Source organism: Quercus robur, chromosome 8 (assembly GCF_932294415.1).
Source record: "Quercus robur chromosome 8, dhQueRobu3.1, whole genome shotgun sequence".
Taxonomy (NCBI): Eukaryota; Viridiplantae; Streptophyta; class Magnoliopsida; order Fagales; family Fagaceae; genus Quercus; species Quercus robur.
In genome coordinates, this window is record NC_065541.1 from 62,542,028 (window position 1) to 62,561,037 (window position 19,010).

General features: G+C 34.1%; 2 protein-coding genes across 2 annotated transcripts; one reads left to right on the plus strand and one right to left on the minus strand.

The window, feature by feature from the left end:
* Nucleotides 1-1,471: 1,471 nt before the first annotated feature.
* On the plus strand, nucleotides 1,472-5,095 carry LOC126697545 (uncharacterized). Its single transcript, XM_050394584.1, has 5 exons — nucleotides 1,472-1,667; nucleotides 1,881-3,710; nucleotides 4,094-4,295; nucleotides 4,394-4,587; nucleotides 4,665-5,095. Exons 2-5 carry the CDS (start codon nucleotides 1,916-1,918, stop codon nucleotides 4,718-4,720), a joined length of 2,247 nt encoding a protein of 748 aa, XP_050250541.1. The 5' UTR covers nucleotides 1,472-1,667; nucleotides 1,881-1,915; the 3' UTR covers nucleotides 4,721-5,095.
* Nucleotides 5,096-9,863: 4,768 nt separating this feature from the next.
* Nucleotides 9,864-12,309, minus strand: LOC126697546 (L-type lectin-domain containing receptor kinase S.4-like). Its single transcript, XM_050394585.1, has one exon. It carries the CDS (start codon nucleotides 12,022-12,024, stop codon nucleotides 9,955-9,957), a length of 2,070 nt encoding a protein of 689 aa, XP_050250542.1. The 5' UTR covers nucleotides 12,025-12,309; the 3' UTR covers nucleotides 9,864-9,954.
* Nucleotides 12,310-19,010: the final 6,701 nt, after the last annotated feature.

Genomic DNA, 19,010 nt, shown 5'->3' on the forward strand with positions numbered 1-19,010 from the left:
CAAAATTTTGTGATTAAGGCCAATAGTATCAAATAATATCAATAATCCAGAACTCGCTCAAATTGAAAACTCATAAAAATAAGAATTGTTATAGCCGGGGAAAAAAAAAAAACTAAAGTAAAATTAAAGAAAAAAAAAAAAAGGTCAACCCAGCAAAATCTAGCACCTATATATATAATACCTAGACAAAACAACCAATCTCTCTCTCTCTCTCTCTTTATATATATATATATATATATATATATTAATAGGCAAAACTGAGAGAAAATCCAATTATGTTATAAATTGGATTTCAATTGTTGTCTAATTTTGCACCACATATCCTATTTAAGTAGTAGTTTTTTTTTTTTTAATTTTTTTTTATTTAAATTTTGTTCTAGGTGAGTTAAGGAAGTGCAAAATACGAAGAGTTTAATAGAAATAAATCACTGAAAACTCAATAAAAAAAGAAAAGTAAACTCACATGTGTATATTTCCATATTTGTGTGTAATTGTAATTTTTTTTAATTGTACTGTATATATGCACGGTTTATACACTAGTATATATATAGGTAAAGAGAGAAAGTTAAATTAAAATTTGAAATTATAATCCAATTTTGCGTCATGTGAGGATCACACTATAATTATCCACTTAAGTTTTTTTAATTTTTGTGCCAAGTGAGTTAATAAGTGCAAAATACTAAGAATAAAATATTAATGAACTATAATATATTTTTTTTTAGAAAAAATCACATATATTCAATAAATATCACCACATGTTCTATCCTATTAAAAATTATTAAAAAAATGATTATAAGTAGTATTAAATTTAGGTAAAAATTTTAATATTTGACTAATTATGTTTACTTAAATAAAAAAAATATTTGACTAATTATTTATATTTTTGTAATAAAAATTTTGCTTAATTTTAAATGCATCCATGCGTTTGCATAAGTTATTTTTTTTATTTTTTATTTTTTTTGGTTGTGAGAAGATACATGAGTTTACATGCTAGTTATGTATAAAAACTTATTACTTTCCCAACCAATATGGTAGGAAAAAAAAATTATTTCATACTTGTCAATGTACATTTATATACACAATATTCATTATTTTAGGCATGTGATGTACACAAAATTTTTAATTAATATTTTCATATAAAACGTGAAATAAATGATACGAACGGACAATATGTAAAAGAATAACTGTCTTTTTAACGCTCAATTTTAAATCAAATCCAAGAAATTGAACCCTATTACAAGAATCAATATTTAATTAATTAATTTATTTTTCCATTTTCCCTATAACCAAGCAGAGCCCACAAAAAAAAGACAAGTTTGCATCGAGAGGGATTTTTTTTGCTGAGTTTGCAAACAATCACCGGTTGACCCGAATCGCCGGTGACCGGCTGGTCTGGGTTGGTCTCTGGACCTGTGTGGCTCTCCAGCTAAGTAACCGAAGTTCTCGGTTTTTTGTACCGGTCCATCTAAACCTTTGACCGCGTTTTTAACCTCATCAGGGTTAGACCGATTTTTTAATTAAAGTAGACTCAACCGGATAACCTCTACCCTAACCGGTCCATCCGGTTATTCACCCACTTTTCTTAAAACCCTCCCCCCAGCCACTCTAACTCGGTTCTCTCTCTCTCTCTCTCTCTCTCTCTTGATTTCAAAGAACGGCCATTTCAAGTAAGGCCCTCTCTCTCACTTTCTCTCTCTAGTTCTTGTTTTTATTTTTATTTTCAAGTACAATATATTATGCTTTTTTATTTTTAATTTGTTGGGTACTAGGAATCTTTTTAGTTTGTTATGACTTATGAATAAATGAATGTTAATTTTGGTTTAGTTTTTGTTGTTGTTGTTGTTGATGATGATGTTAGTAACTTTTAGCATTTTCCACAGTTGGTGTTAAAAATAAGGTAGTTTGGTTGGTTAAAATGGCAACGGGTTTGGAACATGTACCTGTAACACCACAAAAACAAGACCCAGCATGGAAGCATTGTAGATTGTTTAAGAATGGTGACAGGTCACAGCTCAAATGTATATATTGTAACAAGTTGTTCAGGGGTGGTGGGATTCATAGGATTAAGGAACATCTTGCTGGTCAAAAGGGTAATGCCTCTGCTTGTCTTAGAGTTCCACCCGATGTTCGGGTCTCAATGCAACAAAGTTTAGATGGGGCTGTAGTGAAGAAGAGGAGGAAGCAGAGAATTGAGGATGAGATTTTGAATGTTAACCCGGTAAGTCATGAGTTGGATGTTATTGTTAATCAGAGTGATGTCAGTACTGGGCTCCAGCTGACTGGAGTTTCGGATGCAATTGAGCCCGATTCGAATTTGTTAGTGAGTTTGGAAGGGACTGGTGGGGGGGAGAGAAAGAAGAAGGAGAGAGTGAGGAGTTCTTTCACAAATGCTGCAAATGTTGATGCTACTGGAGGTGGTACTAGTAGTGTTGCATTAGGTTCAAAAAGGGTGAACAATCATGTTAATATGGCAATAGGGCGGTTTTTGTATGATATTGGGGCGCCACTGGATGCTGTGAACTCGGCTTTTTTCAAGCCAATGATTGACGCGATTGCTACAGCAAGGGATGGGGTTGTGCCACCCTCATATCATGATATTCGGGGTTGGATTTTGAAGAATTCAGTTGAAGAAGTGAAGAATGACATTGATAAGATCAAGGCAACATGGGGGACGACTGGTTGTTCTATTTTGGTAGAACAGTGGTGCACAGAAACAAATAGGACTTTTTTACGTTTTTTGGCATATTGTCCTGAAGGAACAGTGTTTCTGAAATCCATGGATGCATCTGACATTATAAATTCATCGGATGCTTTGTATGAGTTGTTTAGGCAAGTGGTGGAAGAAGTTGGAGTAGAAAATGTGCTGCAAGTAATTTCTAATGGGGAAGAGAAATATATTATTGCAGGCAGGCGGTTGACCGATACTTTCCCTACTCTGTATTGGAGTCCTTGTGCAGCTCGTTGCATAGATTTGATACTTGAGGATTTTGTGAATGTTGATTGGATAAATGCAGTAATTGAACAGGCTAGATCTGTTACCAAATTTGTCTACAATCATAGTGTGGTTTTGAATATGTTGAGAAGGCATACTTTTGGCAATGATATTGTAGAACCGGGAGTCACTCGCTCAGCTACAAACTTTACAACATTGAAACGAATGGTCAATCTCAAACACAATTTGCAGGCCATGGTTACTTCACAGGAGTGGATGGACTGCCCATATTCAAAGAAATCTGAGGGGCTGAGAATGTTAGATATTGTAACTAGTCAGTCATTTTGGTCCTCATGCATTCTGATAATCCAATTAACAAATCCTCTCCTGCAGCTCTTGAGAATAGCTGGTAGCGAGAAGAGGCCTGCCATGGGATATATTTATGCAGGAATATATCGTGCAAAAGAAACAATCAAGAAAGAACTTCTTAAGAGGGTGGATTATGTGGTCTACTGGAATATTATAGATTACAGGTGGGAACAACAGTGGCATCTTCCTCTTCATGCTGCAGGCTTCTTCCTTAACCCAAAGTTCTTTTATAGTATTGAAGGGGACATGCACCATGAGATCCTGTCAGGTATGTTTGATTGCATAGAGAGATTGGTTCCTGATACGAAAGTTCAAGATAAAATCATCAAAGAGGTAAACTCATACAAGAATGCAATGGGAGATTTTGGGAGGAAGATGGCAATTAGAGCTAGAGACACCTTGCTTCCTGGTGAGGGTCCATTTTACTAGATTCAATTTTTTTTTACCCTTCAGATGCAATGTTATGGCTTTGTCTCTCTAAATTACTTGCATTCTTTAAAAATACTAATTGTGTAAAGGAGCTCACCACCATGCTTTGTTAGAATGACAACCCTGGTTATATATATAGCATGCATGACCATAACCTTTGTAGGGAAGCCTCCCTGTAGATCATTAAATCACTTTAAGCATATTGCACTAAAAATTTAGAAAAGCCCCTAGAGTACAGGTGGAAATTTTTATCAATCAGCATTGGTCAAATAATTCCCCTGCACATCTTGCATGTATTTCAGAAGCAAAATCTCACTTGTCATCTTCCAATGAAGTTCAAATTTGTTATTTTTATCTGTTTAGCTGATTGGTGGTCAACGTATGGAGGAAGCTGTCCAAATCTGGCACGTTTGGCCATCCGTATTCTCAGTCAAACTTGCAGTTCAAATGGAAGTAGACGAAATCATATTTCTTATGAACAGACACATGAAACAAGGAACTACCTAGAGCGTCAACGCCTTACTGACCTTGTCTTTGTTCAGTACAATATGCGACTGGGACAAATGTAAGTACTGATGGACCTTCTATATATATGTAAATGTTGGTTTACTAATTGGGGGAGGGTTGAAATCTTAATTCTCGTTCCAACTTTTTTTCTTACAGGATTAAGAGCGAAGAACAGGATTCTATTGACCCTATTTCATTTGTGGGCACTAATGTTGTTGAAGACTGGATCATGGGGAAGGATGTCTGTGTGGATGATTATGGGAGTATAAATTGGATGTCAGTTGATCCACCTTCCACTAACTCAATGCTTTTAGGATCTTCAAATGATGAAGCTGAAGAATTGGGTTCAGGTAATTTTAGTTCCTTGGATGTGAAAATATTATTAGAGAGTTATGAAATTAATATGTATATTTTGATCAATTTGTAGGGTTTGATGACTATGAGATTCTAAATAGAGAGAAAGAGGGTGAGGAAAAATGTTGAAGACAATGTAGTGTGCCATTAGAGCAGGATTCAACTGATTCCCATTTATACCTGGAGAGTCCAGACTTATTACCTCCTGCAGGATGATTAAGCTTAGAAGATTATGTAAGTAAATGTTATGCCTCCAATCACAGATAGCTAATTATCATGTTAGAGATAGGAAAATAGCTAATAATTAGAATAAACAGTTGTATAATTTAAGCTGCTTTTGTAAATCTCATCTCTTCAATAGTTCATTCATTCAAGACATTCAGATGAACAGTGCTAAGCTGTATATGCACTGAAGATATAGATTCTTTTTGAAGGAGCATAATTTTCTGTATCTTTCTTTTGCTTGAATCATATTTTTTGTGACATCTGAGTAATTCATTTTTATATTTTGATTCAAAATTTTCAATTTACTACTACTAATCATGGTAGAATTCTTTACTAAGCCTTCTATTCCTACTACATGAAGTCAAGTTGGAAGAAATCCTATCCATCATCTCTGTCCTGTGCAGTAACGATTTTAGGTCAATATTTCTTACAACCTCAAGCCAGGTTTTTTAGTTTGCCCTTTTTCCGTTATAGTTCCTTACTTGACTTAAATCACTTCACCTGATTATTATTATCTTTTCTCTTCATTTCACAAGCAAACTGTGTCTAGATGATTCATTCTCACGATTTATGAGACTTTTTGTCACCTATTAAATGTAGCAAATAAAAAAAGGGGGAATAAAGAATGTTTGAGGAAATATGTTTTATACATGTTATGTTGACAAATGCCTTGGTGTGATGGTAAGTGCCTTCCACCAAGAGTAACAAGTTGCGGGTTCAAGCCCAAGAATTAGCTTCCCCAATCTCCTCTCCTTGACCCTGCAAAAGTGGGAGTTTTGTGCACTAGGTACGACCTTTTTTATGTTGATTGTATATATAGTTTAAATTCTTTTTATTTGTATTTTGTGGATGATTAAGATTTTGTTTTGCTAAAGTTCACTATTATGACTGTATGTGTTATGGTCCATTGTGCTGCAATATGTGAGAGAAGTGTCCACCTCTGAGCTGATGCTTGCTTTGCAAACTATGTTTATATTTGTTGGGTTTACAACAAATTGATGTCTAGATTTGGTTGAGGTCCTTGTTGCTGACTTGAGTGGTCTAATATCTACTGCTTACTTTGCTTTCATGATATTCTTGAGGTAGAAGCATTCTCAAAGACATGCAACAGTATAAGATTTTTATGCTAAAACACTCACTTTTAGACTGTGAGGTTCCTTTTAGATCCATCTGGAAGCTTTATCAATATAGAAATATAACACAATTATAGCTCAGGAATGGGATAATTGAAGCAGCGAATCACACTGTGACTTAAGAATCAGGATATGAAGTCTATGGAGAGTTGTAGATCTGAAGTTTGAATGTCAAGCTAATAGTGTTATATTTAATTGATTAGCTTCTAAGATCAAGGTTTTGTTTCAAGTGTCAATGCCAAATATTAGAGAGTTGCAAATAGTAGGATGCCATTATGGCAAAGGTGTGTCAAACTCTATAGTGAAAACATGTTTGGATGAATTCAAATTTCTTTATTTGTTTGTTATTAAATAACCAAAACAGTTTATTCGTTAAAGGCCGTTAAGAGTTTCTAAGAGCTGCAGATACAATTTGATAATGCCCGCTGGTTCATCAATGGATCTGAAAGCTGTCATTGAACTGGGAAAAAATAGCAACCAAATCTTTTTTTTTTCTTAGGACAAGCATCCCTATGAGACAACATTGAACCTAGCTATTAAACCGTGAGGGAGAGATTTACTTACCGTCATCTATTACACAGTACATAGATATGCTGTTTCTATCAAAAAGAGAACTTGGGAATTGTCACACAAAAAATGACTGAAAAAACAATGAGATTCAAGACACAGTCAAGAATTTGCTTCTAGTTCAACTTCCTTTGTAGTTTTGTACCTTTATGAGGTGGGACTGGACACTTATCTTGCATGTTAAAGCTCATGCTCTGCAAACATGTTATTTGAATTCCACATGGTAAAAATCTCCTGGCTGTACATGGTCATGTTTGAATATGCTGGTGCACAGTTTGGTCGCATTTGTTCTCAATGGTTATGCCAGAGGAACTCATGAAGATGCTCTACTTTTTGTCTATTTTCCTCAAAGGTGCTGACTACAGTTATTGGATTCTCTATGTTTGGACAACTTAAGCTGGACCATTGAACCTATACTGCCAATGAGTTTGACGTGTTAAAGCTTTAGTTCATGCATACTCTACGATCTCACAATGTATAATTTCATTGGTTTGGAAAACATAGGGCAGACAGAATAAAATATTTTGAAAAGAAGGAAGAAAATGAAAAGGGAAAGTAAAAAAGAAAGCTACTCACTTGTTTGGGATATAGGATAGCAAAAGAGACTTCTTAGAATGCCCCCAAGAGATAACTTTGTTTGTAATCATTACACATATTCGTTTATGTTGTTGCAACTTGCCAAGTGTCGGCTGTAAAGTAAATATTGAAAATAAGTCTACACACAATTGCTGCATTTTCCCAATTCATTTTTCCCTATTGTTGAGCTGTCGTGTCATTGTGATTGATGTTTAGAAAAATTATATTAGTAGTAAGTCTTATTAAATGACGTATTGACTAAAAAGTCTTTTTAAAATATTAGTATATAGTAATCATTAAACCGCATAATTTTAACCTACTCTCTTGTAATTGGGTTCAAATTACCTTTAAATAGGCGAGTTTCAACATGTGAGAATTTAAATAGGAGATAGAGGAAAGAAATAGTAATTGAATTCAGGATCTCTTATTTTGATACTATATTAAATTATTGATTGTTCTAAAAGCTTGATGTAAACATTGGTGAAAAATTTTGTATCTTTATCGTTTTTCTGAATACTAAATTTCATTGTTCGTCTTCTTATGGAAAATTATATCAAGAGATCATTTCATGTACCACACAACATATGTTTACTGTTATGATTGGGTTTAATTTCTAATTGAATAGGTAGTTGTTTGGTCATATTCGAGATGACTGGTCTCCTAAATAAGAAAATAGAGAGGAGAATTGGAATAATAATTCTCTGCTGCTTTGCCTTCTACGTTAAATACCAATCCTAGGAATTCAAATGACAAATAGATAACAATAGAAAATCCTATGACTATTCAAATACTAAAAGATAATCCTAAAGGGACTCAACTTCTTAGAAACTCAAATACAAATACCAATTCAAATATAACTCTATCTAGATAACCATAATCCAAATACGAATGCAGCAGCAACTCCATAGTAATCCAAATACGAATTTCAAATGCGATACTATCCACCCACGGCAATAGCTAATAGTGCACACCCCTTTCTTCAGACATAACATTCACCAAAATAGAAGATTTCACAGGATACTTTTTGCTCCTCAAGGATTTTTCCTTGGGACGTAAAGAAGTGAATAAAAAACTATAAGACAAAGCAAAAAGGCAGTTTCGACTTTGTCTATATGACTATATGAACGCAGTAGTGGCAGTAGTCGGGAGCAATATTTGAAATCTTGTGATATATATGTAATTTTTGAAGATATATTAGATGTAGCTTACAATCTATGCACGTTAAAAAGATAGATGAGTGGAGGAACCCACCGAAGATGGAGGTGTTTGCTTGCTGCTGCATCACAATTGATGTCAGATGAAAGCAATTGATGTGCTTGCTCTCTTTCTTCCACTACTGAAAGTGAAAAATACAGAGTGATCATGAAGACTAATTAAATAGGGTTAAATATTAGTCCTGTTGATAGAAGATTCTAGTTCTCGGTTGCCAAAAAATCAAAAGCCAACAGGTTTTTTATGGTAGAGACCCTTTATGAAAGCAACCCCTTCATAGGGAGGTGCTATCTGAAAGTCCTTTCTTTAAGGCTGTATCTGATTAGAAAGGATAGTATTTTTTTTACTAGGTAATGGGGATCAAATCCTGGAAGCTAAGAAGAGCGTATGTTTTTTGGTACGGTAAGTGTATGTTTTCTGGTATGGTACAATATGGGATACAACGATACGGCAATTTCAAAAATATTAGAATACAATAAGGGGGATATAAGCATTAATTAATATACTTGATCTTTGCTAAAAAAGGCCGAGAATTTGATCAAGATTAATAGATAATAAAGTGAATTCCTGATTATTAAATGATGTTTAGAATACAAACCAAGATCCAAAAAATAAAGCAAATAAAAGATAAATAGAGAAGTGTTTAATATTAAAACTAATATATAGAAAACATAAATAAAGATCCTCACAAGTTTGTGCTAACTCCCACTATTGGGGGTTTGTGTTATGACTACATCGGGGCCATATTTGAATGTATTTGACACTTAAAAAATTAATAATAATCAAAGCCTAGACACACATGGAGGTATCCCAATTCGAATATGGGTACTTGAGTAAAAAGGGAATATACTTGCTACCTAGGAAAGACACTGTTGGAGACCTGAGACGTGCCGACCAAACCAATGAGAACCAATGAGATATAGTGTTGCATATACTTTTACATAAAATACTATAGGCTTATATCATATCCAGTAATAAACACAAATATATTCTCATATCCACTCTCTTTGCATACATCATAACAATCTTAATTGCAAAATTGTAATGATGATTATAACAGTTTAGCAAGATATCTATACAATTTAATTGAAGGGGAACGAAGTTTGTACTTTGTAGAGACTCAAGATTAGGATAGCTCTTCCTCTCTCTCCATCTTCTTTAAAGATAAAATCATCCAAATATATTTTTATACTGGAGAAAATCTACTATGGTTGTTGGACGGTTGGCATCTAAATTCTAAACCTTGACGGCTTAACTAACAACTCTCGTTGCTGTTTTTGTTTTTCAAGCTTGCCGAGGTATTCATTCTCGTTGTATTTTCACCAAGCATATTCAGGATATGGTTTTCACTTTGTCTTGGTTGGTGGTTTAATAAAGCTTGCATTATTGGAAGTGGTCAGGAATTTCCACGAAGTAACTTCATCATTAGCTCAGGATTCTTTTGAGATGATGAATAAATTCCTTTTCTCTCTCTCTCTCTCTCTCTCTTTTGGGCTAGGTTGTTGAATAAATTCTATAAAAAAAAATTTTAAACAAATTCTAATGGTATATTTACAACCTGAAGAAAAATTTTACTAACATAACTAACACAATCATACATTAGAATTGAAAATCCAAAAAAAAAAAAAAAAACCAAAAATTATTTCATGGCTACCTAGTATAATGTAAAGGTGAGGCTGAACCAGCTTCAATATCAGGATCCCTATCATCTCCAACAGAGGACCAGGTGGTCACCTTCTCATAATTCGATGATGTCATATAGGAATTTACATAATCCTCGAACTCACTACCACCAACACCACCACCCTTTTTTCCATCATATGCATCTGGTGCTAACAGAGTCTCAGGCAGTGGTACCTCTCCATCTAAGTACCTCACTACTTGCCTCATTGGTGGGCGCGCCTTGGGTGCATTGTTTGAACACATCAAGCCTAGTTTGAGCAACACAACAGCCTCAAGCTCATCAAACTCACCCCCTAACCTTGAATCCACAACTTCAAGAATTGCTCCAAGTATCCACTTCTCCCACACCCAGTCCACCAACATTAGCTCCTCGGGCAATGCTTTAGGCTCAATGGGTCTTCTACCACATACTGCTTCTAGGACCAAGGCACCAAATGCAAACACATCTGTGCTTTCTGTAGGCTTGCCTGTGCGTGTGAGCTCGGGGGCTAGATAACCCAACGTGCCCACAACTCTCGTAGTGCTTGGATTGGTGCCACGCTCGTATAGTTTAGCAAGACCAAAGTCACTAAGCCTTGCATTTAGATCAGAATCTAATAAAACATTCCCTGCCTTGATGTCCCTGTGAATCACAGTTTGTTCCCACTCTTCATGTAAATATAAAAGCCCTGCAGCCACACCTTTGACAATATTAAACCTCTGCTCCCAGCTCAGAATTGCTTTAGGCTCATTAAAGATGTACTTGTCCAAGCTTCCATTAGGCATAAAGTCATAAACAAGTAACAAATCCGCTCTTCGCCGACACCATCCTAATAATTGAACCAAATTTCTATGTCGAAGCCGACCAATAGTAGCAATCTCAGATATAAATTCTTGCAAACCCTGCTTTGATTCGTGCGAAATTCGCTTAACTGCAACTTGGGTGTTCGAATTTGGCAGTGTCCCTTTATAGACTCGACCAAACCCACCAAACCCAATTAGCTCCTTGTCTCTAAAACCCCTTGTTGCTTTCTTAAGCTCCTTGTAAGTAAATCTGTGTGGACCAATATCAAGCTCCCAGGCCTCAATCGCATCAGCGTTCTTTATTTTCCTTATGAGGTAAAAAGCCGAACCAATCGCCAAAATTATAACCAAAGTAGCTGAAACAGAAACACCAACAATTAGGCCTGTGTGATTGTTCACGTTAGACCCTGATGGTAGTGAAGGGAGTTGATCCAAATACAAAGATTTGGCATCTCTATTCATCTTAAAGCTCCACCCCATGATATAGTGAGAGCTAGAGAGCTTACCAGTTGAAGAAGAAAAACCAACATACATAGATTCTTGAAGAACTGGTGAAAGGTCCACTTGAACAGACAAAAGTGTAGACCTTGGTTTATTAGATGAAGGTGAAAGCCTCACATCTAATTGATTACGTTGTGAATCATATTCTATCCAAGCCTGAATTACCTGACCACTCTTCAAATCAAGAACTTGACCTGAACTATTAGTACCATCAAAATAAGCTGCAGCGGCTGATTTGTTTGATACTAAGCTATTGATATCGATGCCAACATGGTTGTCATTGATGTCCGCGAACTCGAAGTCTTGGACAGTATCAAACTCGACCGCAAATATGTGGTTGGTGATGTTGCCATTATCGGTGCTGTTGACAAGACCAAGATACTGACTTGGTAGAGCCCCGGGCATCTCTTTGGTGGGAGAGATTGTGAAAGCGAGGCCATGGCCACCAAGCTTAGCATACTCAGGGACCATAGCGAAAGCAAAGGCAGTTGAAAAGGAAAAAGCTTTGCCATCCGTGGAGTTCTTGAATTGAATTGGATTTGAGTAAAAGGCATGGCCTAGTTGTCTCTGAGTTTCGTTTGTTAGCTGAAGTATACCATTGCCTTGAATCTGTGCAACACCATTTAAGCTCAAGTTGCTGGCCACACCTATGCCTTTGAACCCATTGAAGAATAGCTCATCAAGCTGAGATTTTGCTGGGTTTGAGAGAAGAACAAGGAAAACCCAGAAGAAAAGATTGAATCTTCCTGCCATGGCTGTGAACAGAAGTGAGGCTGTGTGAACTAGAGGGTGTCAAGGTGTTAAGGAATGAGCAATGGGTGAGTTTTAAGATGTGAAAATGTTTGAAATTTTTTGCTTGGTCACATTTTGTTCTTTCTTTGGTTAGCTGAATAAGGAAAGAAAAAGAGAGATTTTTGGTATGTTGGGTTGTGAAAAGGAGATCTGGTCATATATACGGTTTCACTTTCACATGGAATTTTCAGAATGTGGTTAAGCAGGCCATTTTAACTTTAAGCCGCACCCACCTAGTTTGAAACTGAGCCATGACAAACTTGTTTTATAGACACTTTCTGCTTTGTTTTGCTTAGTGTTTAAAGTACTGGACCAAAGTTTACCATTTTGTTATCTTTTTCTGTTGGCGATTTTTACCAAGCTCTGGTCTATTTACCCAGTTTTCTAATTATTGAGGTGCACCTAAAACTAAAGACCGGTAACATAAATTCAAGATTGATTTTTGAAATACCGTATAATCTGATAGAGATGGAAGGAAACCATGTTCTCCACTTAGGATTTCCGTTTCTCTGAACATGGTCAAGTATTCACGATTGTTGAGGTATTAATTAGTTGTTAGTAGATAAAAAAGTAATGTGTAGTAAATTTAGATAAGAACTAATAAAAACTCATTGTCTAAATATAAGACGTGACCATTTAACAGCGCCACTAATGAGATTTCCATCCACATTAATCATCACAGACCTTTAACTTTTGTTTATTACATGCGTTCATTGGGAGCGATGCTAGGATTACAATTTATTTTTTGTCACAACTTACCATGTGATTAGTTATGAGTAGTAAAGAAAAGGTGATGAGCCCATATGGGTCCATCTCTTCACTACTTATAACTCACTACATGACAAGTTGTGACAAAAATTATGCAATAATTTGTGATCCCAGCATTATTTGTACATAGGTAGAGCAGTAAGTTGTACAATCATATGAGTAATCATCATAAGCTTTGACATTTTTAAATGAAAATCCATTAATGAAACAACTAAAATTCAGGTAAGTAGGTGAAAGATTATAAAAGTAAAAAAAAAATCAATGTGTATTATGATCTAACCATTTTCTAATGCTATTCGTGAGTCGCTGAGTTGAACTTTTTTCAACTCATAAGTACCAAGAAGTCAAGCACTATTGCATAACAATTTTTTTTTTTTAAAGCTTCATATATCTAGAAAAATTAAAATAAAAGATCTGAACACAAAGAATGACTTCGTGGTGGAAAATTTTCAAAGAAGTCAATTGACAATTTGACATCACATAAATCTATACAGCTACTATTTAAAAATGTATAATAGTAAATGAGTAATTTATTAGAAAAATGTAATCCAATTCTTGGAAAAATAAAATTATAATTAATTATTTCGAAATGGTTTAGTATTAATATACAACATAATAGGTCTCATGCTCAATATTATCATCCAGCCAAAATCATCCTAAAAAAATAAAAAAATAAAAAACCAACCAAACAAATCCAGCCAAAGAAAGAAGCAACACGTTTTACTGAATTTTAATAAGTCCTGCACTCCTGCTTGCCCACATTTTTGTTGCCTTTATTCGTGGGGCGCAGCGGTACACGCTATGTGTCTGTCCTCTTGTCTGCAATGGCACCGGCAGTATGAACTTTTTTTTTTTTTTTTTTTTTTTAATTAAATTTTTTTTTTTTTTTTTTTTTTTTTTTTTTTTTTTTTTTTTTTTTTATGGCTATGAAAGGCTGGTGTTTGTTTCACACGTTGTGTGCAAATATGTGCAGCCCAAACACGCTTAAAGCTTGACTTTAAATAATGTTTTCAGTGTATTTTTGCAGTGTCTAAAACATGGCCAAAATGGCCAAATACTATCTTTGGTAGAAATATTTGGTGATCTACTACTTATTATAAAATAACAAAATAATTAAAGGTGTACCACTTTTTTGAAATTCGAGTTTGTGAAACTCAAGTTCTATAAAAAATAGCACGACAAACTTGAAAGTTATTTTTTCAAAAAACTCAAATTACACAACAAACTCAAGTTCTATAAAAGTGGTACATCCATATATATTTCCAAAACAATGGTAGATGATCGCCAAATATTTTGGCCAACTAATTTGGCCATTTTAGCCTGTAAAACATTGTAATAATTTTTTTTTTCCCCAATATGAAAAGAAAGGTTTCCATCCGAAGGTTTTATTTATTATTATTTTTCAAGCTTCTATCCGAAGGTCTGAGAAGTATTCTCCAACTTTTGACAATGTTACAACATTTTTCAACGATTGAATTGTCAAAATAAGATATATTTACACTGCAAAATTTTTGGCCTTTCTGAAAATTTGATACAGTTAAGTACAGAAATAGATCATTCTTTCTAGATGATCCCAATTATGATAGTTCACCAAACCCCACCAATGCTAATGCTGCACTACAAGTCACGTACTGCCTATTGTCTAAAATACTAAATGCTGCACTACTACTTCTAGTACAAGAAAAATTTTACTCTTCAACCGTTGTAGTAGTTCACAAAGCACAATAATGGTGTAATATAAAGTGTATAGAATGGTGGACTTTTTTTTTTTTTTTTTTTTTTTAATAATAAAAAGAAGAATAAAAGGTTCTAACATTATGGGAAGAGGTTAGAACCTTAGACTATGATCAAATGGCTTTAATTACTGAAGAAAGTCAGTGTAAACAAATTCAAGTTTTGGGTCCCCAGAGCTCCAGAACCCCAAACATTGATTGTAAATCTGATATAAAGGCGAAGGGAAAGACGTTGGTGGCCCGTACCTGGTGGTTCTCATCGAAGGCCTCTTCGTGAAATTTTACTCTGCTTTGACTTTAAGCCCGGTTGCTGGAATCTGATGCATGTTAGTGTCACTACAATAATACATGCTTTTACCAATGTACTTCAAAAAATTAAGGACAAAGTGCTAATTATACCCAAAAGTTTAGAAATACTTAGATTTTTCGCCTTAAAGATTTAGAATTAGAATTTTATTTTTTGAAGTTATATTCTGTTTGTAATTGCAGCCTTATCGTCCATATTTTCTGTTAAATGTGCATAAACTTGTCACACATGTTTAGTTTGTCTAATAAAATAATGTCATGTCATTTTTGTAGTCTAAAAAAAAAAAATGATATTTAATCATTTTATTGGATGAACTAAACACACGTAGCAAGTTTATGTGCCACTTAACGGAAAATATAAGGGCTACTGATGCAACAAAATATAACTTCAAATGATAAAATTCATATTTCAAAACTTCAAATTGTAAAATCTGAAAAATCAATCAACTTGGTTCAAAACAGTATAGGATTAGGATGAACTGTTTGAATTCATCAAAAAAAGGATGAACTGTTTGAAAGGCATAGGTAACTTGCTTCTAACTTTTCTCCAAAAAAAAAAAAAAAAAAAAAAAAACTATTCTTCTAAACATTTTTGTTTTTATGGGTTTTTCTAAACTTTATTGACTTTATTTAGTATTTAATATTTTAAGAACAAATGTAGTAATATATAGTATAAGGATATGACTTAGGTCCAGTGCATCAATACACTGAACCTATCAACCTAATATGATTTAGACACAAAATTCTTAACCCATAGTATAATAGATACCCAAAATTCTTTCCTATCTAGGCTTTAGGCATTGATTCCTCAACATTGATTGAGATTAGGTGCAATACTTGCACCCACTGTTTTAAAAACCGGACCGGACCGGCCGATCCGACCGGTTCAACCGGGAACCGGGAGCCAATCCGGTCCGGTTAAAAGCTTCAAAACCGGTCAATAACCGGTCAATAACCGGAAAACCGGCCAAAAACCGGTCAAAAACCGGGGTTGAACCGGAAATTTTGAAAAAAAACGGTTCTATGACCGGTTCGATTTTTAAAACCATGCTTGCACCTAACACAATAGCTATCAAGAGATTAAAATTTGAAAAAAATAGCTTTTAATCTTAGCCCTTAGGCTTTAGGCATTGATTGAGATTATGTGCAATACTTGCACCTGATACAATAGCTATCAAGAGATTAAAATTTGAAAAAAAAATAACTTTCAATCTCAGCCCTTAAATAAAAAGAAGTAAAAAAGTAAAAGTTAAAAAATAAAAATGGTAAAAATGTTTGTGGGTCGGGAGGGGTTAATTGCACATGGGATTGAATCTTATCTAAATCCATAGGAGCTATGAAGTATGAATGATTAGGACAAAGTCTTCTCAAAAAAATCCTTTTCCCTTGAGTCCCGTTTGGAATCTTTCCTTTTCTTTTTACACGGTTTGGAATCTTGTCAATTTGCTTTGAAATTAACTGGAACTTTCTTATGAAATGATCCTATTAGAGAACTACAACTACAAACTAATATGATTGGTTACTTAGAGATAAGTGCTGGTATGGCTATTTACTTTAGACAAGATATTCCATGGATCGTCTTCACCCCTTTTGCTTTCTCTTTTGTTGATTAAATAAAAATATCACCACGGAGAGAATTCCAAATGGTCATTGACCCATAAAAAGTGCAGTAAAAGTGACAAGATTTTTGGTGCTTCGGTGTCAAGCACGCACCTTTCAGATGTTATTTCCATGGTATTGAAGTCTTATTGAGGAGGTTGAGATCTATGGGAAAGCTCTGTGTTCTTTCAAAAGTTGGTGCAAAATTCACAATCAATTTCTATTTTAATAAAACTCAATGATTTGGTTTTCTAGCAAGGTGGTTTATGGGGAAGCTGTGATGTGTAGGGTCAACAACTACTCCAACTCTACGATATTGTTAGGATTTAATTTCAAAGAGCCTAACCACAAGTTTACTTGAACAATTTCTCTTAGTGTTTCCACCCAAGGGGCACCGAGAATGGTGGAAATTGTGACACCCAAGAGTTTTTTCAAGTGTTCTTGTCTTCTTTGTGATCGTGATTGTATCTCTTTTTGGTTTGTTGCATGAAAATTTCCAAAAACACTCTCACACGAGATTGATTGTAAAAGCTAATATGGACTTAAACATAATAGGCACGAAGAAACTATAAATAAATTCAACCACACACAAGAGAAGAACATCAAAGATTTACATGGTTGAATCTTCGACCTATGTTCAAGGATAACTAAAGATGCAATAATTATATCAACAAGATATTACAAAGTGTTTACACACTTTTTTTTTTTTTTTTTTTTTTTTGAGAAAAAGTGTTTACACACTTAAAAGATCATTAACAAATAAGAAAATTTGAAGCTATGTTAAAGGACCTTTAGATCAAAGCTACTATGTCCTTTTTAGTATTATCTATTTCTAAGACTTTAATTAGATATAAATAATATCTTTTTTTGGTGGACATTTTTTTTTTTTTTTTTTTTTTTTGAGAAATAAGAATACATTTCTTAGTGGACAAGAAGTACCAAACTACTTCAATTCAAGTGTTTGTTTGGCTAACTTATTTTTTGCCAACTTATTTTACTGTTCAGTTTATTTTTGCTATTATTTATGGGTTCCACTGCACTTTTTGATATTATTCATAGGTCCCATTGTACTATTTCAATTAACATTTACCTTTATTTACAGTACTTTCAATCAAAAGTTTTTAGTTTTAGCAAAATAAGTGAATCCCTAACAGACCTCAAATAGGAATTTATCGTCCTCCTTGAGCTCCCCCATAGCCATGGAGAGAGAGAGAGAGAGAGAGAGAGAGAGAGAGAGAGAGAGAGAGAGAGAGAGAGAGAGAGAGATTTGAGGAGTTATGTGGCTTTCAGTTGGCTAGCTATACACTAACCAAATGTTGGGCACTTTTTGACTGGGTTAGGTATATCTGGGCCAAAAAGCCCACTAACGGAGTCTAATGCTAACTTTTTCCCCACTATTGTAGAAGGCAATATTCCCTATCCCTAAACGATATGAATGATAAAACTACATGCAGTCAAAGGTACTAATCAAATTCATGTTGTAACTAATGTGCGCAGATGAATTGAGTCGAGGGACATTATCAAATAATCCCTCAAATTGAGATTATTGACCATCCGTGCTTGAAAAGATACTCTATTAATGGAAAAGTTTGATTGCATGAATCACATGCAAAGTGTTATGGGATAGTTTATTTTCTTGATTTATTCAGCTTAAAAAGATGAGTTGAATACATAAGCTGTACTTAAAAAAAAAAAAAAAAGTAAATGTTTAATTTTAAAGAGATACACCCAATCTTTTTTTTTTTTTTTTTTTGAGAAACCAAACCAAACCATTAATTTAATAATCAACGAACATGAACATCAACAATAACCAAATGGAAAAAGTTTAGTGGCACAGATTCCATCCAAACGTCAAATGGAAAAGAAAGCTTAGTTCTCTTGGTTATGACATAGGCTACATCATTGCCCTGCCTCTTTGTACATATGAGAGAAGGAATGAGTTCATAACAAACCCAAGATAGACTTAGCGTGTTTAACAATACTAGTCACATACTCGCACATTGTGTGTGATAGTTTTTTTAGGATGATCTCATTAAATATTTTATTAATAATATAATTTTTGTTATTAACCATTAGTTTTTAAGTTAATATAAACCTTAAATATTCTTTTTTTTTTAATTTTTTTTTTTACCTTTACACACACACGCGCGCACACACACACACACACACACACACACACACACACACACACATATAATATGAATCTTTACACATACCTTTAAGAAAACTCTATATATTCCATTTCTTTGGATGCATAAAATTATAGACCGCTATTCCATAATGATAGTGGCTAATTAAATTTTTTTTTTTTTTTTAGTGATCTCATTTACAACGCTTCTTACCATTATCATATATTTACTAACTGATGATTTGCATAACAAAGATATTAAATGAGAGGTAGTATTGATCATTAGATTTTCAAAAGTAATAGTGTATGAAAATTATATATATACATGTATATATATATATATATATTAAATAAGGTTAAATGAAAGGTCAAAAAAGAAATTTTAAAATTTATTTCTTATGTAATTTCTACTA